Below are 25,443 nucleotides of genomic sequence, written 5' to 3'. Positions count from 1 at the left end.
AAGATTTTTTAAACGCCTTTACATCCTGATCTTTAATTGAGTCAGGCAATTTATTAAATAATTTAGCAGCCATTACATATAAGCTTTTATTATAATAGGCGGTTTTTACAGGAATTTTTGGGAGTATCTCATACTTATTTTGATTATTTCGGGGCAAGTTTTTTTCTATTTTTCTAAAGAGATTTAAATTTTCTTTTACAAATATGCACGCTTCCAATATAAACATAGAGGGGAGTGTTAGGATACCAAGTTTATTGAATAAAGGCTTGCAACTATCAGTATATCTTGCTCTTGCAATTGATCGAACACATTTCTTTTGTAGAATAAATACATCATTTTTATTACATGAATTTCCCCAGTGCAGTAAACCATATCTCAAGAAACTTGTAGGAATATGAATTTCACTTTTAACTACACTTTTTGCAGGATCTACCCCAATATCAACATTTTACCCGACTGCGATAACCAGAAAGTAGGGTTATGGGTTTAAGTACTGATGATTCAGTACACCTGGTAGCTTAGGATACTGGACGGATTTTTTTAAATGACGTATCGGTGGATTCCTCTTACCCTTCATAACCTGTTTACACTTTTTTTATTAAATAAATATTAAACCAACCGGCTTTAGAGGACTCCAAATATTAAATCATATTTGTTTCTTCTAGCGCCCAAACTTTTAAGGATTTTGGTCAGCAAGATTTAAGAATTGGTTGGTAGAAAAAACATATGTTTAAGCAGTTTCATTGAAAGGTATGCATATTAAAAGAAAGGTAATCTAATATAATAGGTGGGTTACGTTTGATTTGAAAAATCGGCAGAGTTGCAGTCCACGTGACACGAACAGCCAATCGTGTACTTGCATTTCAATCCATGATTATTTGATTGACACCAACTGGTACTATAAAAGCGCGTTAGGTTAGAACTGCAACCTTTACAAAAACCAACTGCTACTAGAAAATTCGGTTAGGTTAGGTTAGAACTGCGACCTTTACAGAAACTAACTGTAGAAAAGTGAGTTTTTTTTTATACTACGACGGTGGCAAGCAAGCATACGGCCCGCCTGATGGTAAGCAGTCACCGTAGCCTATGGACACCTACAACTCCAGAGGTGTTACATGCGCATTGCCGACCCTTTAAAAATCTGTACACTCCTTTTTTGAAGAACCTCATACTGTAGACCCTCGGGAAAACCTCTTAAGTTAGGTTAGAACTGCGACATTCACAGAAACCAACTTCTACTAGAAAAGTGAGTTAGGTTAGGTTAGAACTGCGACCTTTACAGAAACCAACTTCTACTTAAAAAGTGGATTAAGTTAGGTTAGAAAAAAAACAGGCAGTAAGTTTTTTGAAGGACAAAATGAAAGGTGGGGCAATGAAATGATAGTAAATATTTTTTTTTCTTTAAAAAATCAGTTCATCAGCAAATGGTACGTTAGGTGTTGGTTATACATTTGCTGATTAACTGATTTTTCAGCTAACAAATTTTTGCAAATCAGTTAAAATGAAATCTAAAATGAAATAATCAGCTCAGTATGACATTAATTACGAACTGGTTTAGAAATACTTGCTAACTTTATGTTGCTAAGCAAGTATCAATTTTGGCTGACCAAATACATATTTTTGTTAATCAAAATAGGAATATTTTGCAAATGATTAAATGACAACCGTATTCAATTCGTCGAGATACTTGGGATGTTTTCGTCGATTTTACGAAGGCTTCGCCATTTTGAACAATGTTGAAAAACTAAATCGACAAAAATAATCTAAATGCTCGCAAAATTACACAACAATCACAATCGGTTGAGAAGTGCGAGCCTGTAAATGAGAATACCGTACGTACGAAAGCATTTTTGCCCACGTTGAAATGGATATCTTCGCTTCGCTCGGTCGATAGATAAATGTTAGACAATCTTAGAAAAATCGGATTCGAAGGATTGGAATACAAGCCTTATTGAGATTACTATGGGTGTACCCGTCTAGTGACGACGATATAACCTCGTATATAATATATACCTAGATTAAATTCGTAAAATAGGAAGTAATTGTTTACATTTTGATCTAGATATCCAGAAACTAAGTGACAATTGTCCCGTTTTCGCCAGTAATTTGTTTACATAAAAGTGCAGCGGTTGAAACGCTCCGCAGCCTTAACCTTGACCATTGTGTTTGTCTTTGGCGATCAATGATTTTTTTTTACCAGGGGACAAAGTTGATGTTTAACCGCTTGTGCAAAAAATTCCAGAATCTTGAGAGTTGTGTGGGTTTCAAGGCACTAGGGTTAAACAAACTTTGCCTATGAGTGAAACACAACATTTTTGACCACACCAACGCGAGGAACCAAATCAAATCCAAATGACGTAATAAAAAATATCCTACAGTCATTATTTAAAAGTTAGTTCTACCAGCTAACATAAGGAAACAACTCAAGATTTGCCCCAAATGTGGATAAAACGCAACTTTCTCATTAGTTTTTGAACAATTAAGAGGGCCTTTACCAGCTGGTGTGGTGAAAACAAATACATATTAAATAAAATATGTCCCAAAAGAAAATGGAGTTTCCTTCTTTAAGAGGATAAAGACGGTCGCTTCCCAAAACAAACGTAGTCCCCATGGATATTTATATTTTGGAAAATATACGTAGGTGTATACCCATTATTTGCATTAGGTGCATTTATTGTATAATAATCATATATTTATGCCCAAGGCCCGTACATTTCATGCCGTTGACGCAAAAATTACATAATTTAACATACAGGGAGTTTTATTACAACATTAAAAAAATTGATAGCTTAATGACGCGTAAGAAAATAAATACTTTTACGCCTCACATTTACGCCTCACGCCAAAAATCTGACGGGTCCCGTGCTGCCTCCTATAGTTCATGCACGCTCCCTATATCAGTTAACTGAAGAGGTTGACAAATAATTGATTATTACAAATATACTAATTGGAATCATACTCTATGTAGCGTGACGTCATTTTTCCGTCAACGGCATGACATGTACGGGCCATGTAATATGCCACTTCATTTGACTTTTAAGGTGGTTCGATTTCCATACAAAAAACGATTGCGTTTTATGAAGTCATTACACACTATTACTACACAAGAATGTGCGCATCTATCTACTTTCGACGATTAGTTTGCGCTAAATTGATAGAAAAACTATGTTTCATACATATAAAAAACGCCCATGACTCAGGAACAAATATTTAAGTCTTTTGCGTGATAATGCAAATCTAAATAAATAACATCATTCCATTCCCACATCCCGAACGACAATGCAATTAATAAAAAAATCTGTTTGGCATGGTTAAATTGGTTAGGCAATGTTGAAGCAGTTAACGGTAGCACTTATTCAGCAACTGTACTAAAAATAACATTTTTTTACTTACGTGTGTCAATATTTCCTAAAAATCTTTACACACCTTTGTTACCATAAAAAAAAGGATCTTTTCCGAACAAGGACCGGAATCATTTACCAATAAAGGGGGTTTGGGTTCGGTATTTGACAGAATTCATTTTACAAACCGAATTAGTTCGGAAACCATATCATTAACTTACCCGAATGACAGGGTAAATAAATCAATAGAGCGAAAACGCTTACCATATCAAAAACCCTTAATAGGCAAACCCTCTCAAGTTGTTTTTAGAACGTGATTAAGTAATTTTTAAACTGAGATATTGCGCGAAAAAGAGACGAAAAAATAACCATATAAGTTTCGATATTGATAGGCTATGATAGATTAAAACTGCATCATCTGGGCATCGGTAGGGTTACCCTAAAACAAATAAAGGGTTTTCCGGTCCTTGGTTCCGATATATTTGGCTACTTTAGCCGTCACTACCTATATGATGCTGACTATATGTACTCGTAAATAAAATAAATAATGGTGTTGTGTAATAAATAGTGCGTGTGTGTGTATTCCTTTGCGATTTTTTTCGAATTGTAAGTATGAAGTACCATTCACATCACAAAATATCCTTGAGAACTTTATAATTTTTCGAGAACTATGTTAAATCAGTTAAACTCTTCACTAAATTCGTTGGTTGGGATAATAATTGTATACCTATAGGTACTTAATTTAACCAAATTATTTGAGGCAACTATTTTATGAGTGTAATTATTAAAGTTCGAAAATAGACTACTCCACTTAGAGTTCAGCGAATCGTTATTAAATCACTAATAATAACAAGTAATAGCTGAAATATACCTATATATATATTATATCATGTTTCATTAACTTGTTTATTAATCTGTACCCTCTCGTCCCTCTCCTTTACTCGTATGAATTTAATTAACATTCTCGAGTTAGTAAAAATATATAATGTTGTGAGCTTTTTTAAGACTAGATAAATTGGTCTTCGACATTATTTTAGCTTGATGAAAACATTAACAGCCCTCGGTTACTTCGAATTTCCCTAGACTTGCAAGTCTTTTTCGACACAGAGATTTAGTATTTAGTCCACCCAGAATGAGGAGCTCTTCAAACTAACTAAATTTTATCAAAACTTAACGGAAAAATAAAAACTCGACTCAGCCTTGAGGCTGCGCCCATTTGAGTATTATTATCTCTAATGTACAGTTAAGTCTGAAAACATCGACACGATCGAAATGCCAAAAATAAGTATACACGACTGTATGGCCCATATATTAGGGTAGTGTATACATATTTTTGGCACTTTGTCCGAATCGATACTTTCAGACGTGACCGTACCTGTGTCATCATTCATTTTATACGAGTACGAGTAAGTCCCTTTATAATTTGCGAGACAAAAGAGACAAAACTTTATATTGAAAGAACAATGTAATTGATGTAGGTAAGAGTTGTATGTAGAGAATCCATACAAATCCATGTTTGACTAATAAACATTTATTTTTTTATCTAATGTAGGTAACTTATGTTACATATCTTATCTTTACGGTGCTATTTTTAAAGTTGACGGTAAATTATGCTTTGGTTTTAATATACAAGTAACCAAACGTAAGGCAAAGAAATGTACTACATAATTGTTGGAGGATAAATATGATAACAGTACCTGACTTATGGAAATCCAGTAACTTTTACCGTGGATTAAAAAACACAGTTTAATCATTTTGTATACTAACCATCTTAATTATATAAATATATATTATATTATATTATTTTATGATATCAATGACAAGACAGTTACAAATCGAAACGACACTATCATTTGAAATGTAAAGGGTTTGCTAAAAACGACGCTTGATTTATTCAATTTCTTCATGAGTTCTTGACTCTCGTTTAAAAAGGAATTTTTTTACCCACCTTCAAAAGAAAAAATCAAGTGATGTGAATGAGCGAATGGGGGGCTAAAATATCTCTGCAATTCTGCTAATCCACTGACTTTCTAACATAATATGACGTATATCACGCACTTGAACAGCGATGTGAGGCGGCACTATCATGCTGGTACTAGGTCGGGACGTTGGTGAGCCTGCGATAAATTCGCAGTAAAAATTAAGCGTCGTAGTAAAAAGTTGTTTAATTAGTGACACTCAATTTCAAATACAGGTTTAAAATTGACTAAACTAATTAAGTTATGGGCTTTATTTAAGCTCTTTACAAACATACCAAAAAGTCTTATTATCCATTTAGTTGTGCTGATTACAATGACAAATTCTAAATTTCATAGGTAGACGTTTATTATTATCACGAAATAACCAAGTAAAATGTATTATTTGCAAATAAGTATAGGTATTTGTAGTTCGTGTCATCCACGATGACGCGCACATTTGTCCAATCTAACCTTTAACCCTTAAATGCATGATTTTTTTCTTTTTGCCTGAAATTAATTTATGTGTTACATAATTGTTTACTGATTCCGGGGAATAATAATAAAAAAAATCGATTTTCACTGCTAAATCAGTGTTAGAATTTACATAGGCCAAATCATATTTATGTAAATATATAATTTTCAGTAAGAGATATATGAAAAATCTTGCTACTATCAGAAAGGTACACTATTTGTGATATACCTCTGATAATTACTTTAAATATAAAATAATTGCAAACCCCGAAAAAAACCGCCTAAATCGCATACTAAAAATCACCAACTTTTCCAGGTTTTCTAGTATAGAGTAAAACTAATGTATTTTTTTTAACTAAATACTGCGCGGATTGGAATAAAACATCTGACAGTGAATTAATTTATCATCAAAATAATAATACAGGACTAAAAATTATGATTAAATTTAAAGTTGATTTTATAATCTGTGAGCTGTCGAATGCTTTGTAGACATTTTGCAACACTATGCATTTAAGGGTTAATAACATAACATTACGAGTTAAAACAGTATCAATACTTATATAATGTCACGCCTTTTAACGTGTGTAGCTTGACTGTAAGTGTTAATTTAAGGAATAAAATAAATTAAAAATTAAAAACTCAAAACACGCATCGTCGTGAATGACACGATCTATAGGGGCGTAGAATTACACGCGGTGATGCTTTAAAATGGAAACGAAGTTAACCCATCACACGTGCAATGCGATAATTTGTGTGTTGTGATGATTTGTTTTATTGTTTATGTTCACGAATCACGATAAGAAGATCCAGTGAAGGTGAACGTTCAAACGTCATCTTCTTATCGTGATTCGTGAACATAAACAATAAAACAACCACATCCAGTGAAGGTGAACGTTCAAACGTCATGTTACGAAATAATTTTAACTGATTGCAAATAGCAAGTACTAAACTAATATTTAAATTAATTAAATTTTAAAACTTCTGCAAAGGTCATACAAACCATGCCATTATACTATACTCCATTTACTCGTTAACCAGTTTAAAGCTTTATTTCAAGATCAGATACATATGGATACAAAACTGTCGCTGCAAACACATCCGTGTTGCTATATAGGGCAATCATATTTAAAATATGTCAACTGTAAATTTGCATACCGTAAAACGGTCCTACTTTGCACCAAAATTTGCTCCAAATTTTTGTAATTTCTTTTTTTTCTAAAAATTAATATAGTATGTAATGTCTTTATATACTTCATTTGAAAGTAGATCATCCCTACTATCGTAACAGAATGCTCATATAACGCCTAAATCACGTTTCGTATATATATAAAAACTTTAATTTAGGAGCAATGTTACCCATTGTTTGGGTAACTTTGCCTCTGAATTTAACTTGTCCCAAAATTAATACTTTAAAGCGTTTGGTGCAGTTTTACACCATCATCAATAAAACAATACACAATTTACAATCATACGTGCACATTTTTAAGTAAATTTTAGGAAAAACAAAAATCCAAAAAAATATAGGTACAAAAAAAAACTGAAATTTAGTTGAAGTGTTTTATTTTTATTATAATTACGATATTGTTCAGGCTTAGTGTTATTTCACTTAGACAATAATCAACAAGAAACAAAAACAGTCTTCTAAAATACAGAACTAGGATAAGTTTGAAGCAATCAATAAGAGAATCAGTCTCAAAACTCTCAATAGGTAGGTATCATTTTCCTTACTTATTAATCAACAATGCGTAAAAAACCTTCTCAAAAACGTAATTAAATATTATGTAATAAGAGATCAAGCGTTTTTTTTAATAAATTGGGTAGGTAGGGTACCTAGATATCAGATACCTATCCCCAAATTTCGTTCAGTTCCGGAATGGAATAAATCTCCCTTCGTCCATTTTTTTTTGGTGGATTTATGCATCCCAATACATCTTTCCAATCATAATGGATTTCATCCTTCGGTTTTGGCCACTTCCAGCTTTACTACCATGCGTAAATCAAAGTTTGTCAGTGGAAAACCATGCTCACTTAGTTTTATAACGCAATCCACAAATGACTTTTCTTCTTCTTCTGAAAATGTAGATGGAGCACCAGGTGGTCGACATGGCCTTCTGGTTCGCAGGAGTTTCAAATGATTTATTATAGTTCTACGTGGAATATCATATTTCTCACTGGCCTTTCTTTGGGTAAGTTCACCGATCACTATAGTTCTCAGACATTCTTGCAATGTGTCCTCCGAATAATTTTTATAATATCGAGCTCCCACCTTTTTTCTATAAGCCCGTGGCATGATTTGCTGTAAACAAAAATACTATTTAATTCAAAATGCCATAATATTGTAGGATTTATAAACATAATTCACTTCATGAGGTAACTATGCTCCAGGATCAAAGTTACCCCAACACGTGGTGCAAAGTAGGTACTTGAAAAATAATTTGAGGTTAAGCGTCGAAAAAATTTGAAACGGCTAGAAATATTGCAAGAAATGGGTAGCTTATTATATATATGAATACATCAAAACATACTTACCGCGAATCGATGATAACTTTTTCAGATGGAAGTCACTTTTCCTCATAATATTTTTTAAACGAATTCTCGTAGCGGCACTCGGTGACATCTGACAGAAAGAGAAAATGGCGGAACGAAATTTTGACATTCAGTGTTGCCAACTAGATAGTCCAGTGTAACAAATGCGTTCGGAAATTTTGCTGTATGAACCATAGACATCGACTTATAAGGGACATAAACTTAATACAAAATTGGAGCACATTTACCTGGTGGGGAGCAAAGTAGGACCGTTTTACGGTAATGCTGCTTATTCAAGCTACTTATTTCTAAAATATATACGTCATAATACATAAATTGTGTCATATTGCAACACCATAATGTTTAATAAAATAACTGTATTTGTTCCCGAGTTGTATTGAGTAAGTCACTGACATAAATGTACTAGACAGGCTATCAAGAACAAATTTTGTCCGCCATTTTCAGCGTTTGACGTTTGTCACTAAGCAAAAGAATAAGCGTACCTAGCCAGAGGCGAAAATGATATGACAGCTGTTCATTTTATGCCTACATACCTACGCACTGTGAAGAACACTGAAAAAAATAGATAGCCGAACTGGTTTTGTAACTTTACTAAATAACTAAACTACGGTTATAAGAAAATAAACTTTGCATAAATTTACAAACTTATTTTGTAGTGTATAACCAGTACCTGAACACTGATAGCCAAACACGGTTTTGTAACATATAACACATAGTTCGCAAGTCCAAATTTTTGTGTAAACAGTAACCAAAATTTTGTTACAGTTATGCAAACAATTTCTTTCAGTGAATCTAGATAAAATGTCTTTATTTCTCTACAAGTGTATTGAAATTGTTTTACATATGTGACACTGACTGTATTTAAAATTTATGAAAATAGTCATACAACTTTCTATTTGACTCTCTTACTCGTAGTAATTTTGATGCTATTAATGATTATATTATGCGCGTATAGCATAATATACTCTATAAATATAAGAATAACACTACAAAAAATTACGAAATAAAGAGTAATATATATATATATCATTATCGTGTATATATTCTGCAAACAATAAGGTAGGTAATCGTTAGTACCTACGTGTTACATCTGCGAAATGTTATCTATGCGACGAAGAAAATGGCGTACCACCGCGAGTGTTTAAATTGACGTTTCAAAATAATCTAAATGAGCTTAAAACAAGAGTTTTTTTCGCAGTGGATTGTTAATATATTGCTTTTATTATGTTTCTTGATGTTATTACAATACATTTTCATAAAGCACAGTGGCATTTTTAATATTTTTTAAAATTTTTATGTTTTGTCACATGCGTGGCATTTCTGACGTAGTCGGAGACGTACTAAACGCGGTGAAGTGCCGGCACTTCATCGAGGTGCGGAAACATTTTGTTAGAGATGCCGACTAGTATACCTCGATGGTGTAAGTACCCACTTTAAGCTTAAGTACTTGATTTGATATGTTTTCATCTCAGTCTCGTTTCAGTAACCAGAATAAATAAATTCTTCGTTTCGAAAAACATAGACAACATAAACATTTACATTGGGCTAATAATAAACGCCGCATTCGCAAAGATAAATAAAAATTAGAAGCAGTGTACGATTCAATAGGACTCCACTTGCACTGGTGTAGTTGTTCTCTTTTTTAGGGTTCCGTAGTAAACTAGGAACCCATATAGTTTCGCTGTGTCCGTCTGTCTGTATGCCTATCTGCCCGTCCGAGGCTTCGCTCCGTGATCGTTAGTGCTAGAAAGCTCCAATTTAAAGTGAACATTTTCGGAAATAATCGCCCCAAAAGAAAGAAAACTTTCGATCAATGGTCACTGAATAGCTAAGGAACCCTAAATTGAGCGCTGCTGCCCGGGTTGCTCTTGGCCGGGTTTTATGTATGTTTCCGTCCATAAACTTTGTCACAATTACCTACCTTGCCAAACATAGCCTTGCTTTAGATATAAACAGCTATTTGGTAGAAAGTAACTGTTTTCCAAGCCAGGCAAATTTGACTTGATTGGCAATGTTGAGCAAGTTTAAGTAGGTATATTTTAAAAATCCAGATTCCTCGACGGTGACATACCTTGATATTTATTATTTAGAACACGATTAGTAGGATTTTAAGATAAATCATTTGGCATTATTTTTCCCCGAATCATCTGAATTAAAATACACTAGTGGCTCCGCCATTTTGAAAAAATCCAATTGATGAATCGATAAAAAAAATTGAGTAATCAAACCTACTCATAAAGGACAAAAAAACATAAGCTTGCCGGCTCAATAAAATAAAATAAAAACATTCAGGAATCATTTCATTGTGTACTCGTAAGATTTTATGACAAACAACATAACTAAATCGTCTTGTCTATTTATAAATGTTCCCGCTGAGCTACGGTCCTAGCGCTTCATCGTAACCGAGAATATGGATTCCCGGTATGTAGCGGAAATGCTTCGTAGAAGCAAAACCTTAGATAAAAATATAAAAACCTTAGATATAAGAATACTAACGTAGATAATAAGATAATGAGCTATTATGTTACTAACCATGTATTATGAATCCTTGTTATTTGAAATAAATGATTAATAAATAAATAAATAAAAAAAAACGACAACGTGTCGTGATTAGCGGTGAATTTTCTAAAGTACACAAAACTACATGAATGATTAAACACCATGGGACAGTGTCTCCGCCAAGACGAGTAAAGCGAAGGGCAAGGGCACTACCTACCTTTTCTCGAAGCGCTTCGTCGTTTTTTTTTTAACTTTGGGATTATACCAGATAAGCAAAAATCTCGGGATATAATGTCAATAGTGGTCTTATTAAGCATAAAAAAATTCAATCGGGTAGCTCTTATACTTGAGATTTTATTCATATCTAAAAAAACGATTTCTAGCTGTTATACTTTAGATTTTATTCATATCCAAAAACCTCCGTTTCTGTCACTGACTTACTCAGTCAGATACTGATGATCAACAAAACCCTTAGGATACTTCCTAAGGTCCTAGGAATCTGAAATTGGGTATGCAGGATAATATTATTAGATATAACCACTGAACCAAATTAGTTGAAATTTGGTATGTAGATAGTTTATGTTATAAGGAAGAATATATGTAGAAAACTACTCCTAATCCCAAAATCACCCCGTAAGGGTGTGAAAACGGGGAGGAAATGGGCGTTAGGGGGAAAAAGGGGTTGAAGTTTGTATGGGGAATCAGTAAAAAAGCAGATTGTATAAAAAATGCGCCAAGATACTTATTTCAGCATTTTTAATAATAAATTACCCCGAATCCTTTAAATTAGGGGATGGAAGATAAGGAACAAGGAGTGAAATCCCATCAAAAACATTTTCATGTAAAATATTGCCAAGACGAAACTGGTATAAGGCTCGCACTGTCAAAATGTTATCAGATCTCTTGTAGAGGCAAGCTTCTAACTCTACAAGCCCACACTTCACAAACACACCTTAGTCAAAATATGTGCCTTGGCCGTTTTTTGAATACAAGAAGTATTGTATAATTAAAAATAATGAATAGTGAATAAATTTTTCACCTTACGCCCATGTGACGATATTGACTAAGGTGTAGAGTTTGTAAAATTAGGGCTTGTAGAGTTAGAAGCTTGGTTCTACAAGAGATCCGATGACTTTTTGACAGTGCGAGCCTTATATGTAGTTTTGTCTAATAATATATTTCCGTTAATTTTAAGGGTACTACATGAGCATAAATTATGTAACGTTCTCAAAAACACCGGTAATGTAATTAACTCCATTTAATAATTTAATAATCAATAATTTATTTTTATCTGATGGGACTCCTGCGAGCGGGTAGACTTGCCAAAGGGCCCGTTTGCATATAGATTAGTGTTTAGTACGAGTTTATACATTTGCTACTACGAGTAAACGTAAGTACTATCTCGGACGATCGATGTTCGAAATGATATTGATATGTCACACATGTGTTTTCAATTGTTTGGTTGAGTTAAATGTAATAGCAGCAATAACAGTAATGGCCGTGTTACAAAAACACTATATAAATAAATAAATAAATAAATAAGTAATTACTTTTATGAATAAAAAAGAACATTATTAACTATGCCATTTAGTTTCCTTAAACGTAACCCATACCCCGAAGTTAACGGAATTAAAAAAAACGGTTTATTATTTGTAATACTACCTATTCAAAACTACTTGTAGCTAGCCTAGGGAATGCAATAACCGGGCGTTTTTCATTACCGGTAATTTACCGACTCGAGGTCCCACTAACCGGTTAACCGGTAAATTACCGGTTATTCGTTTATGAAATAAAAAACCTTGATTTTGCATTATTATTGATAGTGTCCTTATTTTCGTCAGTAACCTTTAAAAGTAATCAACAGCACGTTATAGAAACATCGACAAAACAAAATAATGAAAATAAACTATAAACATTAAACAAGATATATTTCCTAATCATATTAAATAAAAAAATCAAACATGTATCATTTCAAAGCGAAATGAACTTGTACATTAAATAAGCAACATCAAACTTTTTTAATTCTTTAAAAATCGCAGTAATCAAAGGGTAACAAAAATTATAACTAAAGAGTGACAGTCGTCATTTAAATGTCATACAAGTTTGCATTTACACATCTATCAATATAATATTGTTATTAAAGTAACTAAAATCGTAATTAACATTCATTAAAATCTAGTAAATATAAGAAAAAAAAAATTTAACAGCAAGATTAGTTTCATATCATTTTAACACTAGTTACTTTAAAATTGCACTTTAAGAGGCCGTTATCGATTTTAGTCGCAAAAATGTCAAATTGATAGATTAAGCGCATGAAATTGTACACCTTTTGTTAACTATTAAAAATAACAAGTACTCGTTTCTTTTAGCACGTCTTGTTATCTTTCATTATAATCAATATTTTTTTTTTAAAAACAGACTCACTTAATTAGTAATGATTTTTTTTTGATGGACGTTTAGGTAAACGCGCGAAAAGCAGTGATTTTGTCGATCTTATTTGTAAATTTCGTTAAGTTTGGACTGCTAAAAATGGTAATTTTGTATTACACATATCCTGTACTTCAACTTTAATAAACTACATTTTTGTTACTATAAATTTGAAGTAGTGTAAATGAAAGTTAGACGAAATCAATTTTCTTCAGAAATTACTTCAAAACAAGTGACAATTACTCTGAAAATTGACTTAATTTCAACGTAATTTTGATACTTAAACAATCTACAACATTTGCTGAAACTGTTCTTATACATCATTTTGTATACTACCATAATTTATATGAATTTTTAAAAACTATCCCTTCTCGTCACCTATTACCGGGGACGCACGCTTGCGACCTCATTATTAAAAGGCAAGATGAAAAAACGTGCTAATAGAAACCAATACTTGTTATTTAGATATTACGTAACAAAAGGTGTACAATTCCAACGACTAAATCTATCAATTTAAATTTTTTGCTCTAAAATCGTTACCGGGCTCTTAAGATAGGAGTTGGAATCAGGAACTTGTCATCATCAGATAATTCTGTTAATTATATATAAAATAATTGCGTTTGTTAAATATCTAGGCGATTAATTAGAACGTTGCTTAGACATTCGTGAACGATATCTTGAACACAAGTAACCAGCGGTAGAAAATGTTCTTTCGCATTCCACACTTGTTGGACACTACAGACTAAAACAAAGGACACTGAACATAGTAAGGCGGGTCGGGTAGGGGTGGCGAGAAGGGAAAGGGCGAGGGATTAGCGACCACTCATTTGTCACAAAACATTGCTTCCTAGTTCCTACTCCGACGAGATCATAAGATGCAGAAAAGTATGTATTTTAAGTGTCTCTTCGTAATCGTAAACCGTAGTAATTGTTTTTTTTTGTAAGTACGAAGACATAGATAGGCTAATTCAACAGGTTGTTACATTTTTATTTGCCTATACAACGTTCGGTAAATTCCCGGTTACGGCTGGAAATTACCGGTATTTTACCGACTGTAATATTGGTCAAATTACCGGGTAACCGGTTAACCGGTTAACCGGTTAGCATTCCCTAAGCTAGCCCTATTTGAATAAAGAATAACCCCCTTGTTCATAAACGTCTCCTAAAGTTAACAAGCCGCTGATACTTGTTTGTCCCTTTTCATCATACCAATACGCCGGAACGAAATATCACGAGAATCGATTTCTCAAAATGCGACATGTAGAAGAAGAACAGCCCGAAACACGAAAGCATTTTTGCCCAAGCTAAAACGAAGACCTACACTGTCGCTCAATCAAAAAGCCTATGTCTATCAATGTATCTCCTCTGGACATAAGACTGCTCTTATTATATCGAGCCTTACTTCAGGTTCGACGTACTGGTGAACGGTGGTGGAGCCGTGACCCTGCAGTTCCAGCGCTCACCGTTCAAACCACTGCGGAAGACTGTCTTCGTGCCCTGGAACCAGATCGTAGTACTGCCGCCTGTTCAGATGGAACTCAGCGATGACAGCGTCAAAGTGCCAACACCGAGGTAATTAGATAGATACCTAGATAGAATTTAACTCAATGTTTTCCTTTAAACGCAGAAAGAAAGTACTACTAATCCTAGCCTTTAATAATACAAACACATAAGTTAATCTTAGAATCTTAATTGGCTTAGTACGAGTTACTGTAAGTTTTTCTGGTAAAAAATACACAAACCGATCCGTTGCGCCTAATTAAGGTTTCCAATTTTAGGTCTCAAAACTCGCTCTCTACTCTAAACATTTCTAATAGAATAACAGTATTGACCAAGTAATTTAATTTTAACAAGTTTTAGCTCATAATTAAACTTCTCACGCCATTTCACCTGTCAAATGTAGCGACAGCGGCGTAATTAGGTACTGCTAAATTCAGGCATTCGGATTGCGAATCGTTTTATATTCTTGAAGTTCAACAAAGTTTTATTTTGGTACTAGGTATGACGTAATTATCTTGAGCTAATTTGTTTTAAAAGATATCGCGATAGGAATTAGGTACCTACCAATGTTTTGTTACGAATACCTTAAACAATAATTAAAAGAAAAATTACTAGCATCTATTATTATGCCGGTAAATATACTTTAGAAAGCAAATATTAGATTTTTTAACATCTAGATTGACGACGTGTCCACTTAAACTCTATATGCTAATGCACAAAGGCTAAGTGATATCATATTTTTTTTACAAAACATTATGGTTGTCATCACACAAGCAGTCATTTGAAATCTCGATCTATGAGGTTTTAAAATTTGCGATTGCTTACAACAAAGGCTGCTAAGTGAAAGCAACTTCAATTAAGTTTTAACTAACGGAACCGATGTGTGAATGTAAGCATTGGCAACATGGCATTTCTGAATTTCTTTCATCAACTCCAGAGCTCCGCCGCACCTGGACTGGACGCCGTCTCCACAGTGGTGGGAGGTGCAGGCCCCGCCGTGCGCGGCGCACGACCACGAGCGGCTCCGGCCCGAGGTCGTGGCCGTGCCGCCGCTGGCCGCGCCCGCTGCCTCGTCCGCTACCACGCCCACCGTCATCTATCCCGAGGCTCAGGTACTAACCCACTACAAAATTTTGTACCCCCTGTATACAATTTTTTATACATATTCCACAATCAAATTTGATTTGATAGTTAGCATGTTTGTTTTACAAGGGGGCAAAGTTGTTGTTTAATCGCTCGTACTAATGGTGATACCCCAGCTACCGAGTAGTTAGAAAAGTGGAACCTTGAGTGTTGCGACGGTTTCAAGGTACGAGGATTTAACAAATTTTGCTAGCTAGTGAAACACAAAAAAATTCACCACACCCACGCGAGGATAATATTAACAGTAAAACATTCAAACCAAATTAATTCCAAATGAACATTATTAAATATTAATCATTCAAAATCATCAATTACAAATCAATTCTACCAGCCACCAACACAAAGGTAACTACTCAAAATTTTGTATTAAATTACTTTTCAATAAAAAGATAAAATGCAACTCTCATCAGTTTTTGAATAATCAAGAGTCTTTACGATACTAATTTGATAAAAAAAATCGTTAACAACACCTTCCAAAACCCAACTTATTATTTACAGATTGTAAGCGAAACCATCGGGATCCCCGGTTCTGCAGTGAAACTAACATACCGCTCGTCTCAAGCCGCTGGTTATCTTTCCTGTGTGCACATCCAACTCACTCGAAAGGTCGTGCCCGCTGCGCTGGCCCGAGTCCATGTGAGGGTTGAGATTGAAGGATCCCTGCACACACATACGTATGAAGCTGATCCTGATTTGACACATGTGTTCGCATGGAACAAAAGAAACGTTTACAAACAGAAGGTAACGAATGACTCTCATTTCTATCCACACTCGCAATAAGTAGGTGTTGAATTAAACAGTGGCTTACGGAAGTTTTTACTTATAGGTGTATGGTCAAGCTCAAGCTAAGATCTCAATTGGATACGAGTACTCGTCATGTTCGTCGATTGTATGGGAGACACAAACTGCTACCTTGGCTGGCTTTGATGTGGATATATCCGACATTGGAGGGTGGGGCTTGGACATTCATCATCACTACAATTTCCATGAAGGAATCCTACAGAAAGGCGATGGTGCGCTGCTTCATTTGAAGCAATATCCTAGGACCGTGCAGGTTTGTAATTACTAAGTTTTAATTTATTTACCACCATATATCTGCTACCTATCTGTGCTATCAAAGTCTCTGCAGAGTCAGCTATTCATTATTATTTTACTGCGATTGAATTGTATTCATTTTTTTTTTCTTTTCAGGTTGTGATGGGAACTGGCCTGCAGCGGCCGTTAAATTGTCCTGATCACTGCAATGGAAAGGCAGCGGACGCTCGTCTCTTGACACCAACCGCTTTAACTGCTGGACCTGATGGATCTCTTTATGTTGGAGATTTCAATCTTGTGCGCCGAATTACTACGGAAGGAGTCGTAACTACTGTTCTTCGACTAGAGTAAGTTACCAAAATTGGAGAAACCAAAATTAGAATAAAAAAACTGTTCTGAAGCAAATGTGATAACCTCACTTCTTTTTTCTTTCTAGGACCACACAAGTTGCATATCAATACTACATGTGTATATCACCAGCAGATGGAAATCTTTACATATCAGACTCCGAAAGGCATCAAGTTCGGAAAGTAATCGCTTTAGATAAAGTGCGTGACCCATCCTTAAATTCTGAACCAGTGGTAGGCAACGGAGATCGTTGCGTACCCGGCGACGAATCAAACTGCGGTGACGAAGGTCCAGCTGATAAGGCTAAACTGTCTCATCCCAAAGGACTTGCTATTGCGGCAGATAGAACGATGTATATCGCAGATGGAACAAATATAAGAGCCGTCGATCCAAATGGAATCATTCATACGTTAGTAGGTCATCATGGCCATCACAACCACTGGTCACCAGTTCCCTGTCGGGGTGCCATTGCTCCTTATGAAGCACAGCTTCAATGGCCTACTGGAGTAGCTCTCTCGCCTTTAGACGGTTCTCTTTACTTCATCGATGACAGGATTATACTCAAATTGACTGTCGATATGAAAATTAAGGTTGTCGCTGGTCAGCCTTCACACTGCCGATTGAGCAGTGATGGAAAACCGACCACCAAAGCGGCAAATAAAACTGACACTGAATTCAGAGAAGACTCCAGTCTAGGAACGATTCAAGCACTAGCATTCGCACCAAGTGGAATTTTATATGTCGCAGAGTCCGATTCTAAGAAAATGAATGCGATTAAATCTGTCGATCCTTCTGGTAAGATTATGCATTTCGCTGGAAAAGTACAAGAAAACTTGAAAGAGTTGAGTTGTGAGTGCAACTCGTCAGTGCCTGTGACAGCTGTGCCGGCAAACGCTCGCGACGAAGGCGCGGGTTGCCCGTGCCGCCTGAGCGTGGCGGCGGGAGACGAACCTCCGACCAGTACAGAAACCTTGTTATCCTCCAATGCTAAGTTCCAAACAATATCTGCTCTTGCCGTTACCCCGGACGGTGTGCTCAATGTTGTCGATCAAGGTAAAATAATACATAGCACAAATAGCTTGTATGGTTTACAATTTTTTTATTTAATACTCATGACTTATTCTCTTAACAGGATCCCTGCATATTTTGGCATTGAAACATTACCTACCAACACATGATGATAACGGAGAATTCAGAATCCCTAATCCACCAACATCGGAGATCTATGTGTTCAATCGCTACGGACAACACATCACTACAAAAGATTTAACTTCAGGAAAGACAAGATATTCATTCTTATATTCGAAGAACACCAGCTTTGGAAAACTATCTGCAGTTACTGACGCGTCGGGCAATAAAATACAGCTACTTAGAGATTACAGTAATGTGGTTAGTTCCATTGAAAATACTCAGGATCACAAACTTGAATTGAAAGTCTCGGGTATTGGTTACCTAACGAAAATAACAGAAAAGGGTACAACTGAAATCGAATTAGATTACGATGCCAACACAGGATTACTGAACAGCCGTTCGAGGGTGTGTATTACATAATATTAATATTGTCCTGCATATTAGCCATGCTGTATAAACAATACATGTTTTCATATGTTCTTTTGTTTGTTTCAGGCTGGAGATACCGTCATCTACAACTATGATGAACTCGGACGAGTCACCAAAATAATAATGCCTTCTGGAGAACCAGTCCACATAACTTCGGGCCTTGCTAAGAACTATGGCTTAGCGGTTACCGTATCCAATCCGTCTAGCAGCATACCTGTTGGAGTAGCTAAGAAATGCGAATACGTACTTCATGGCCAGTCATTTAAACAGATCACAATTAATAACGGCAAACAAGTCACAGAGGGACGTATCTATTCTAACAACACTTTGCTGCTTGAAACTCCATGGACAGGCAAGTTTGAGAGCATCGCGGCTGCCAAACATCCGCTATTAGAAGCAGCTTTACCCATCGAGGCCGAGATGCTTCATATGTGGTCTCATCAAACTACCACGTTCGGTGACAATCTCATCAACAACATGTATTCTCTGTATACACTTGTAGGTGACGTTAGGAATCCCCAGCAAACTCTTAATAGAGAAATATGGGTGAATGACTCAAGAGTGCTGATTATTGAATTTGATCAATTTAAGAGTCGCGAGACCTTCTTTAACGCTGACAGAAATCCCTTGTTCACAATAGCATACGATGCAGGAGGATTACCGTTGTCATTTATACCTCATGGCGCTGGAGTACCGCTCAACATTTCTTACGACAGGTTCTTCAGGATAAACGGTTGGAAGTGGGGTGTCACCGAGGAAACGTATAACTACGATTCACATGGCATGCTATCCGAAATAACCAGTCCTCAAGACGGCACAAAGAACATCTATTACAATGATGGAAATCTAGTATCCAAGATAACATTAGCTAGTCAAAGAAGCTTTAAGTACCTTTATGATGACGACGGTGGTTTAACCCACGTCATCTTGCCTTCCGGGACCAATCACTCATTCAGCGTCCAACCTTCTATTGGATTCTTAAGAATGACATATGCACCTCCTGGTTCTACAAAAAAATATTTGCAACATTATTCTCATACTGGAGAGCTTCTTCAGACTGTGTTCCCCGGTGATGGCGCCAGAGTGGTTTACCGTTATTTCACCACCAATAAAGTATCGGAAGTTATTCACGGCGACGGTCAAACACAGATACATTATTCTGAAAGCAGCGGACTGCCGTCAGAAATCTTGCACGTGGACCGCGATGTCGACTATCGCTGGGAGTCTACTTACGCTGGAGGTCTGCTAATGGAGGAGAGGCTTGATTACGGCGCCAAAACCGGTCTTAGTAATGCGAAAATAATCTATGAATATGACAACAATTACAGAACAACTGCTGTACAGGGCCGTATCGGCGGTCAGACACTCATTCCTCACCATATAGTGTACAACCCCAAAACCGGAGCTCCGGAAATATTAGGCCAGTTTACGGTCTCTAAGCAGAAATGGAATGAAACTTCGGTCTATGATGGAATAGCGATGTTCTCTCGAGTCTTAAACAACCAATTCCTTGAGAAAGAAGTTACTGTTAACATCCACAGAATGGAAGTATTCAGAATGGAGTTTGCATATGACAGACACGGAAGGATTTCACAGACGCGAACCCACACCAGAAATGTGGGAGTCAATACCTACACTAATGTCAAAAATTACACTTGGGACTGCGATGGCCAGCTTACTGGGGTTGAAGCTCAAGAACCATGGGGATTCCGATACGATGACAATGGGAATATGCTTTCATTAACTTATAGAGGGAACACTATTCCTATGGAATATAATGACATGGACCGAATTATCAAGTTCGGAGAAGGGCAATACAGATATGACAGTCGAGGTCTGGTGTCCCAGAACGCTAGAGAAGAACGGTTCCAGTACAACTCGAAAGGATTACTCATTAGGGCAACAAAGCGAGGCAGATTTGATGTCCGATACTACTATGATCATCTTGATAGGTATGTTGGAGACTTTTAAGACATCTTACCTCAATTATTGTTAATACAGTAGTTCATCTATTAAAGGTTTATCTGTTTTTTCAGGCTGTCAACTCGTAAAGATAATTTCGGAAATGTAACTCAATTCTTCTACACAAACAAGGATAAACCTCACGAAGTCAGCCATATTTATTCTCCGCGTGAAAATAGGTTTATGACATTGGTTTATGACGACCGAGGACATCTTATTTATACACAGGTAAATATTAACCTTCGTCATAATTTCAGTTAGGTATACAACATTAAATAGTGCAAAAAATACCCCATATAAATATAAGAGCTGTAACAAAACTAATAGACGCTCTCAAGCACGCCCAAACACAAAAATGGAGGTGGGCTGGACATGTTGCCAGGATGTCTGACTCGCGCTGGACCTTGAAAGCTACCACCTGGAAGGGGTCTGCAGGCAAACGACGCTCCGGCAAACCTAATAGCCGTTGGACTGATGACATAAATAAAACAGTCGGTCCAAACTGGAAATATATAGCTACAAATAGAGATAGATGGAACTCCTTGGAGGCGGCCTTCAACCGATGAGGGGTTCTTGTCCATCAAATATAAATAATATTTTGCTGCATAAAAATATATTACATAACGTTTAAAATTGACTTAACAAATAACAAAAATAAAACAAATTGACATACTTAAAAATGTTACTTATAATTAAATGTAAAAACTCGCTTATGTTATAATGTACTCTAATGAATTGGACTGGAAATAAAAGGCTTTTTTATTATTATGTAACATAACAGTCTAAATAATGAACTTATGTCATGTTTTGTTTCGTAGGTCGCGCGACATAAGTATTACATTGCAACTGACCAATGCGGCACACCCGTCATGGTTTTCAATCAATACGGAGAAGGCATTCGAGAAATAATGAGATCTCCATACGGCCACATAGTCTATGACTCTAATCCCTACTTGTATCTACCTGTGGATTTCTGCGGTGGGCTTCTCGATCAAGTCACGTCGTTGGTCCACATGGCTAATGGCAAAGTCTATGACCCCCTGATTGGACAATGGATGTCACCAATTTGGGAGGATCTCATAGAAAGAGTTCATAACCCTACTCAACTACATCTCTATAGATTCAACGGAAATGATCCGATCAATGTCAGACCACAAAATAAGAAGCCAACGGGTAAGTCACGTAACCATTTATTAACCCATACGTACCTGTGTCGAGTTGTCGACACAAGATTTCTTCTCAATTCCAAATGTAATGGAATGTCGAGCCCTCACTAATTGTTAGGTTCGGTTCAAAGAGTTATTGATTGTACAAAAAGTTAAAACGAAAGGGCGTCCCGTCGATTTTTGCTTAAACTTTAAGAGGAAACGGGATGATCGATTTTCCATACAAACGTATTTTTCATTTTCCTCTCTGGATATTAACATTATTGAGATACTTTTACTCAATTTGATGTGTTTTAATCATAGCTATGCCCGACCGTTTGAGTTTTTTCTATTTTCCCAATATTATAAATTAGGAGCATTTATAAATTTGTATGAAACCTGTGTTTCGCTCCAATATTTTATAATAATTAATAAAACGAAAAAACAAACGGTCGGGCATAGCTATGACTAAAATATATAATTTTCTTTTTTTATTTTTTTTTATTAAGAAACAAACAGTCTTACAAAACAGATAAGTATATAAAGTAACATCTTTCTAGTTATAGACCTATAGTTTCCTATATGTAAACAAATATTAATAAAAACTTATCACTATAAGTATAAATTACATGCATATGTATGTGTGACAGAATATGTAATGAGATCTTAATTTAGCTATTCAGGTATTTTTATTTTAATGAAAAGTAAACTAATTTCTTTAACAATCTTAACGAGCTGCTAGATATGTCTACGTTGTGGCACTTTCCATTGTACAACCTACATGTGCGTTTAATGTATGAATAATTCTAATATCAATATATAATATCAATATCAAGGGAGGAAAATGAGAACTACGTTTGTATGGAAAATCGATTATCCCGTTAATTTCCTCTTAAAGTTTAAGCAAAAATCGTGCCCCAACTTGACTGCCGAAGTAGATAACGCTATACGTAATTTTATATGTGTATATGGATGTTCTTCTTTTTTGATACGAGAGATTTAAAAGATAATTTATTTGTAAAAGATATGACTGAGTGTACATACACGTATTAGTAATCTTAGATTTTCATATTTATCTTTCTGTTAACTTCAGATCACTTGGCATGGCTGAATTTACTCGGATACGACACAAAGAGCCTGGCGCCGCAGCTGTACCCCGACGAGCTGCCGGGCGGCGCGGTGCTGCCCGCCGCGCCGCGCGGCCGGCCCGCGCCCGCGCCCGGCCTGCGCGCCGCCGCGGCGCTCCTGCCCAGCGTCGCCATCGAGTCGGGCTTCCTCTCGCACATGTCAAACAAGAGGATAGCGGACTTCAGAAGTCTGTCCATCCCCGCCATGTCCGAGCTCAAGACGGACGCGCTCGACCTGGCCCCGAAGAGGATCGGATCCGACTCGGAGCCGCCGTTCGGACGCGGCATCCTCGTGTCGCGGAACTCGCGCGGACGCGCCGTGGTCACCACCGTGCCGTCCGCGAACGCCATATACCGCGACGTGTACACGTCGGTGTTCAACCGATCTCACCTGCTGCCGTTCTCGCTGGTCGTGCACGGAGATCAGCAGGACGTATTTTACTTCGTGAAAGAGGAGACGTGGCGCGCCGCCGACGACAAGCAGCAGCTGAAGCGCATGCAGGGCAAGCTGAACGTGACGTTCCACGACGTGACCGAGGGCGGGCGCTCGTACGCGGACGTGAAGATCCACGGGAAGACGAGCGTGGTGAACCTGCGGTACGGCACGAGCGCCGAGCGCGAGCGCACGCGGCTGCTGCACCACGCGCGCGCCGCGGCGGTGCGCAAGGCGTGGCACCGCGAGCGCGAGGCGCTGCGCGGCGGGCTGGGCGGCTCGCTGGACTGGGCGGCGGCCGAGCTGGACGAGATCCAGAAGGCGGGCTCGGCGGCCGGCTACGACGGCGAGTACGTGCACGACGTGGCGCGCTACCCCGAGCTGGCCGAGGACCCGTACAACGTGCGCTTCGTGAAGAAGCGCGCCGACCGCGCCGAGCGCCGCCGCCGGAAGCGCGAGTGCGCCGCGCCCTGGTGGCTCCGCGACGACCTATGCTAGTGACGTGCCGCCATCCATATGCCAAATCGTGTGAATGCGACCGGGGAGCGAGTGAGGATGGATGACTGCGCGAGTGAATGTCGATAAATATATTTTGTAAATAGTCTCTATTAATTGTTAATTGTTGATGTATGTATGTACGTATGGTAGACGCGAATCCCTATCGCTGTGTAAATAGTAAATTTTAATTTGCAGGGAGAGAATGGACCTTTTGAGAGGACTGATATTATAAATGTAATGTATGTATAAATAAGACGATTTATGTGAATATGAAATTATTTATACTTATTTATCGGTAAAAAGCTTCGATTGTGTCCAATGTTCTTATAAAATTTAGATGAAAACTATTTGAAGGAATAAAAGGCATACTTTTTTAACCAAAATCAATTGAAGTTTTAATTTAATGCGTACAGTATCTACAACAAAATAAATAAATATTATTTAAGGTGAAGCGGTATTTCACGCCGAATCAGCTTTTCTCCCTATACCAAGCACGTGCATGGAATACTGCTGCCACCTATGGGACGGTTCCGCCAAATATCAACTGGCAGCTCTGGACTCGATAGAGCGTCGGGCTCACACTCTTTGGCGATGACCTATCTATCAAGTCAAAGTTACAGAGCCTTGGGCATCGCCGTCGAGTCGCTAGCCTATCGGTGTTCTATCGGATACATTTCGGGGAGTGCGCACTGGAACTGCACGACCTCATCTCCTTTCCATCATCAGACATCCAGAAGTGGGGAACGAATGCACGCGTGATAAACTTTCCATTTGTTCGCACGAAACGTTTTGCCTCCTCTTTTCTGGTACGGACGGCTAAGGAATGGAATGCGCTCCCGCCATCTGTATTCCCTGATAAATATGACCTCGGTCTCTTTAAAGCAAGGGTAATAGGCTACTACTGAACCGGTGAGCTCCGTCATAGGCCCTGTCTTCACTTTCCATCAGGTGTGACTAGAGCCAATCGCTAATCAGTTTTTAATAAAATAATAAAAATATGGGGCAGTCTCACACAAATCACTAGTTCTTAATTACAAAACTCGTATCCATATATTAGATAAGAGTTTGAGTAAGTATAGCGACGATTTGTTTCTTCGGTGTTTTTATCAATATACGAGTACGTCTGCATATCGTCGCCTAGTACCCATACCCATTATACAAGCTTTGTTCAGTTTGGGGCTAGGTCGATTTTTGGACAATCATTCACAAATTTTTTTTTTTATATCTATGCTCAAGCAATTTTTTTCGCCAACAAACTGCAATCACAGTTTGGCCAGGCATACCTATACTTGTAGCACGATTGTTATGCAGGTTATGGTAGGACGATTTTTTTTTAAAGGCTTGTGTTGTGGGTACTAGGCAACGATTATACACTGTGGGTCAAATTCGGCACACGATACGTTAACACATTCGCTGCGTTAGGGGAAACATTGGGCCGTAAGGTAGAAG

The 25,443-nt window shown here is 37.1% G+C and overlaps 1 protein-coding gene across 5 annotated transcripts in view; it reads left to right on the top strand.

The window, feature by feature from the left end:
• LOC133516860 (teneurin-a) overlaps nucleotides 1–24,377 on the top strand; it is a 93,662-nt gene extending 69,285 nt beyond the window's left edge. For all 5 annotated transcript variants that reach the window (XM_061849867.1, XM_061849866.1, XM_061849868.1 and 2 more), the window contains 11 exons: nucleotides 14,651–14,815; nucleotides 15,681–15,855; nucleotides 16,385–16,627; nucleotides 16,713–16,940; nucleotides 17,078–17,268; nucleotides 17,358–18,322; nucleotides 18,402–18,805; nucleotides 18,896–20,781; nucleotides 20,866–21,019; nucleotides 21,610–21,964; nucleotides 23,030–24,377. In XM_061849867.1, the coding sequence (XP_061705851.1) occupies nucleotides 14,651–14,815; nucleotides 15,681–15,855; nucleotides 16,385–16,627; nucleotides 16,713–16,940; nucleotides 17,078–17,268; nucleotides 17,358–18,322; nucleotides 18,402–18,805; nucleotides 18,896–20,781; nucleotides 20,866–21,019; nucleotides 21,610–21,964; nucleotides 23,030–23,994 (5,731 nt within the window). In that variant the 3' untranslated portion in view covers nucleotides 23,995–24,377. The remainder of the gene's footprint in view (nucleotides 1–14,650; nucleotides 14,816–15,680; nucleotides 15,856–16,384; nucleotides 16,628–16,712; nucleotides 16,941–17,077; nucleotides 17,269–17,357; nucleotides 18,323–18,401; nucleotides 18,806–18,895; nucleotides 20,782–20,865; nucleotides 21,020–21,609; nucleotides 21,965–23,029) is intronic.
• Nucleotides 24,378–25,443: the final 1,066 nt, after the last annotated feature.

The sequence above is a fragment of the Cydia pomonella genome, chromosome 4 (assembly GCF_033807575.1).
Source record: "Cydia pomonella isolate Wapato2018A chromosome 4, ilCydPomo1, whole genome shotgun sequence".
Classification (NCBI taxonomy): Eukaryota; Metazoa; Arthropoda; class Insecta; order Lepidoptera; family Tortricidae; genus Cydia; species Cydia pomonella.
This window is presented reverse-complemented; position numbering and strand designations above follow the sequence as displayed.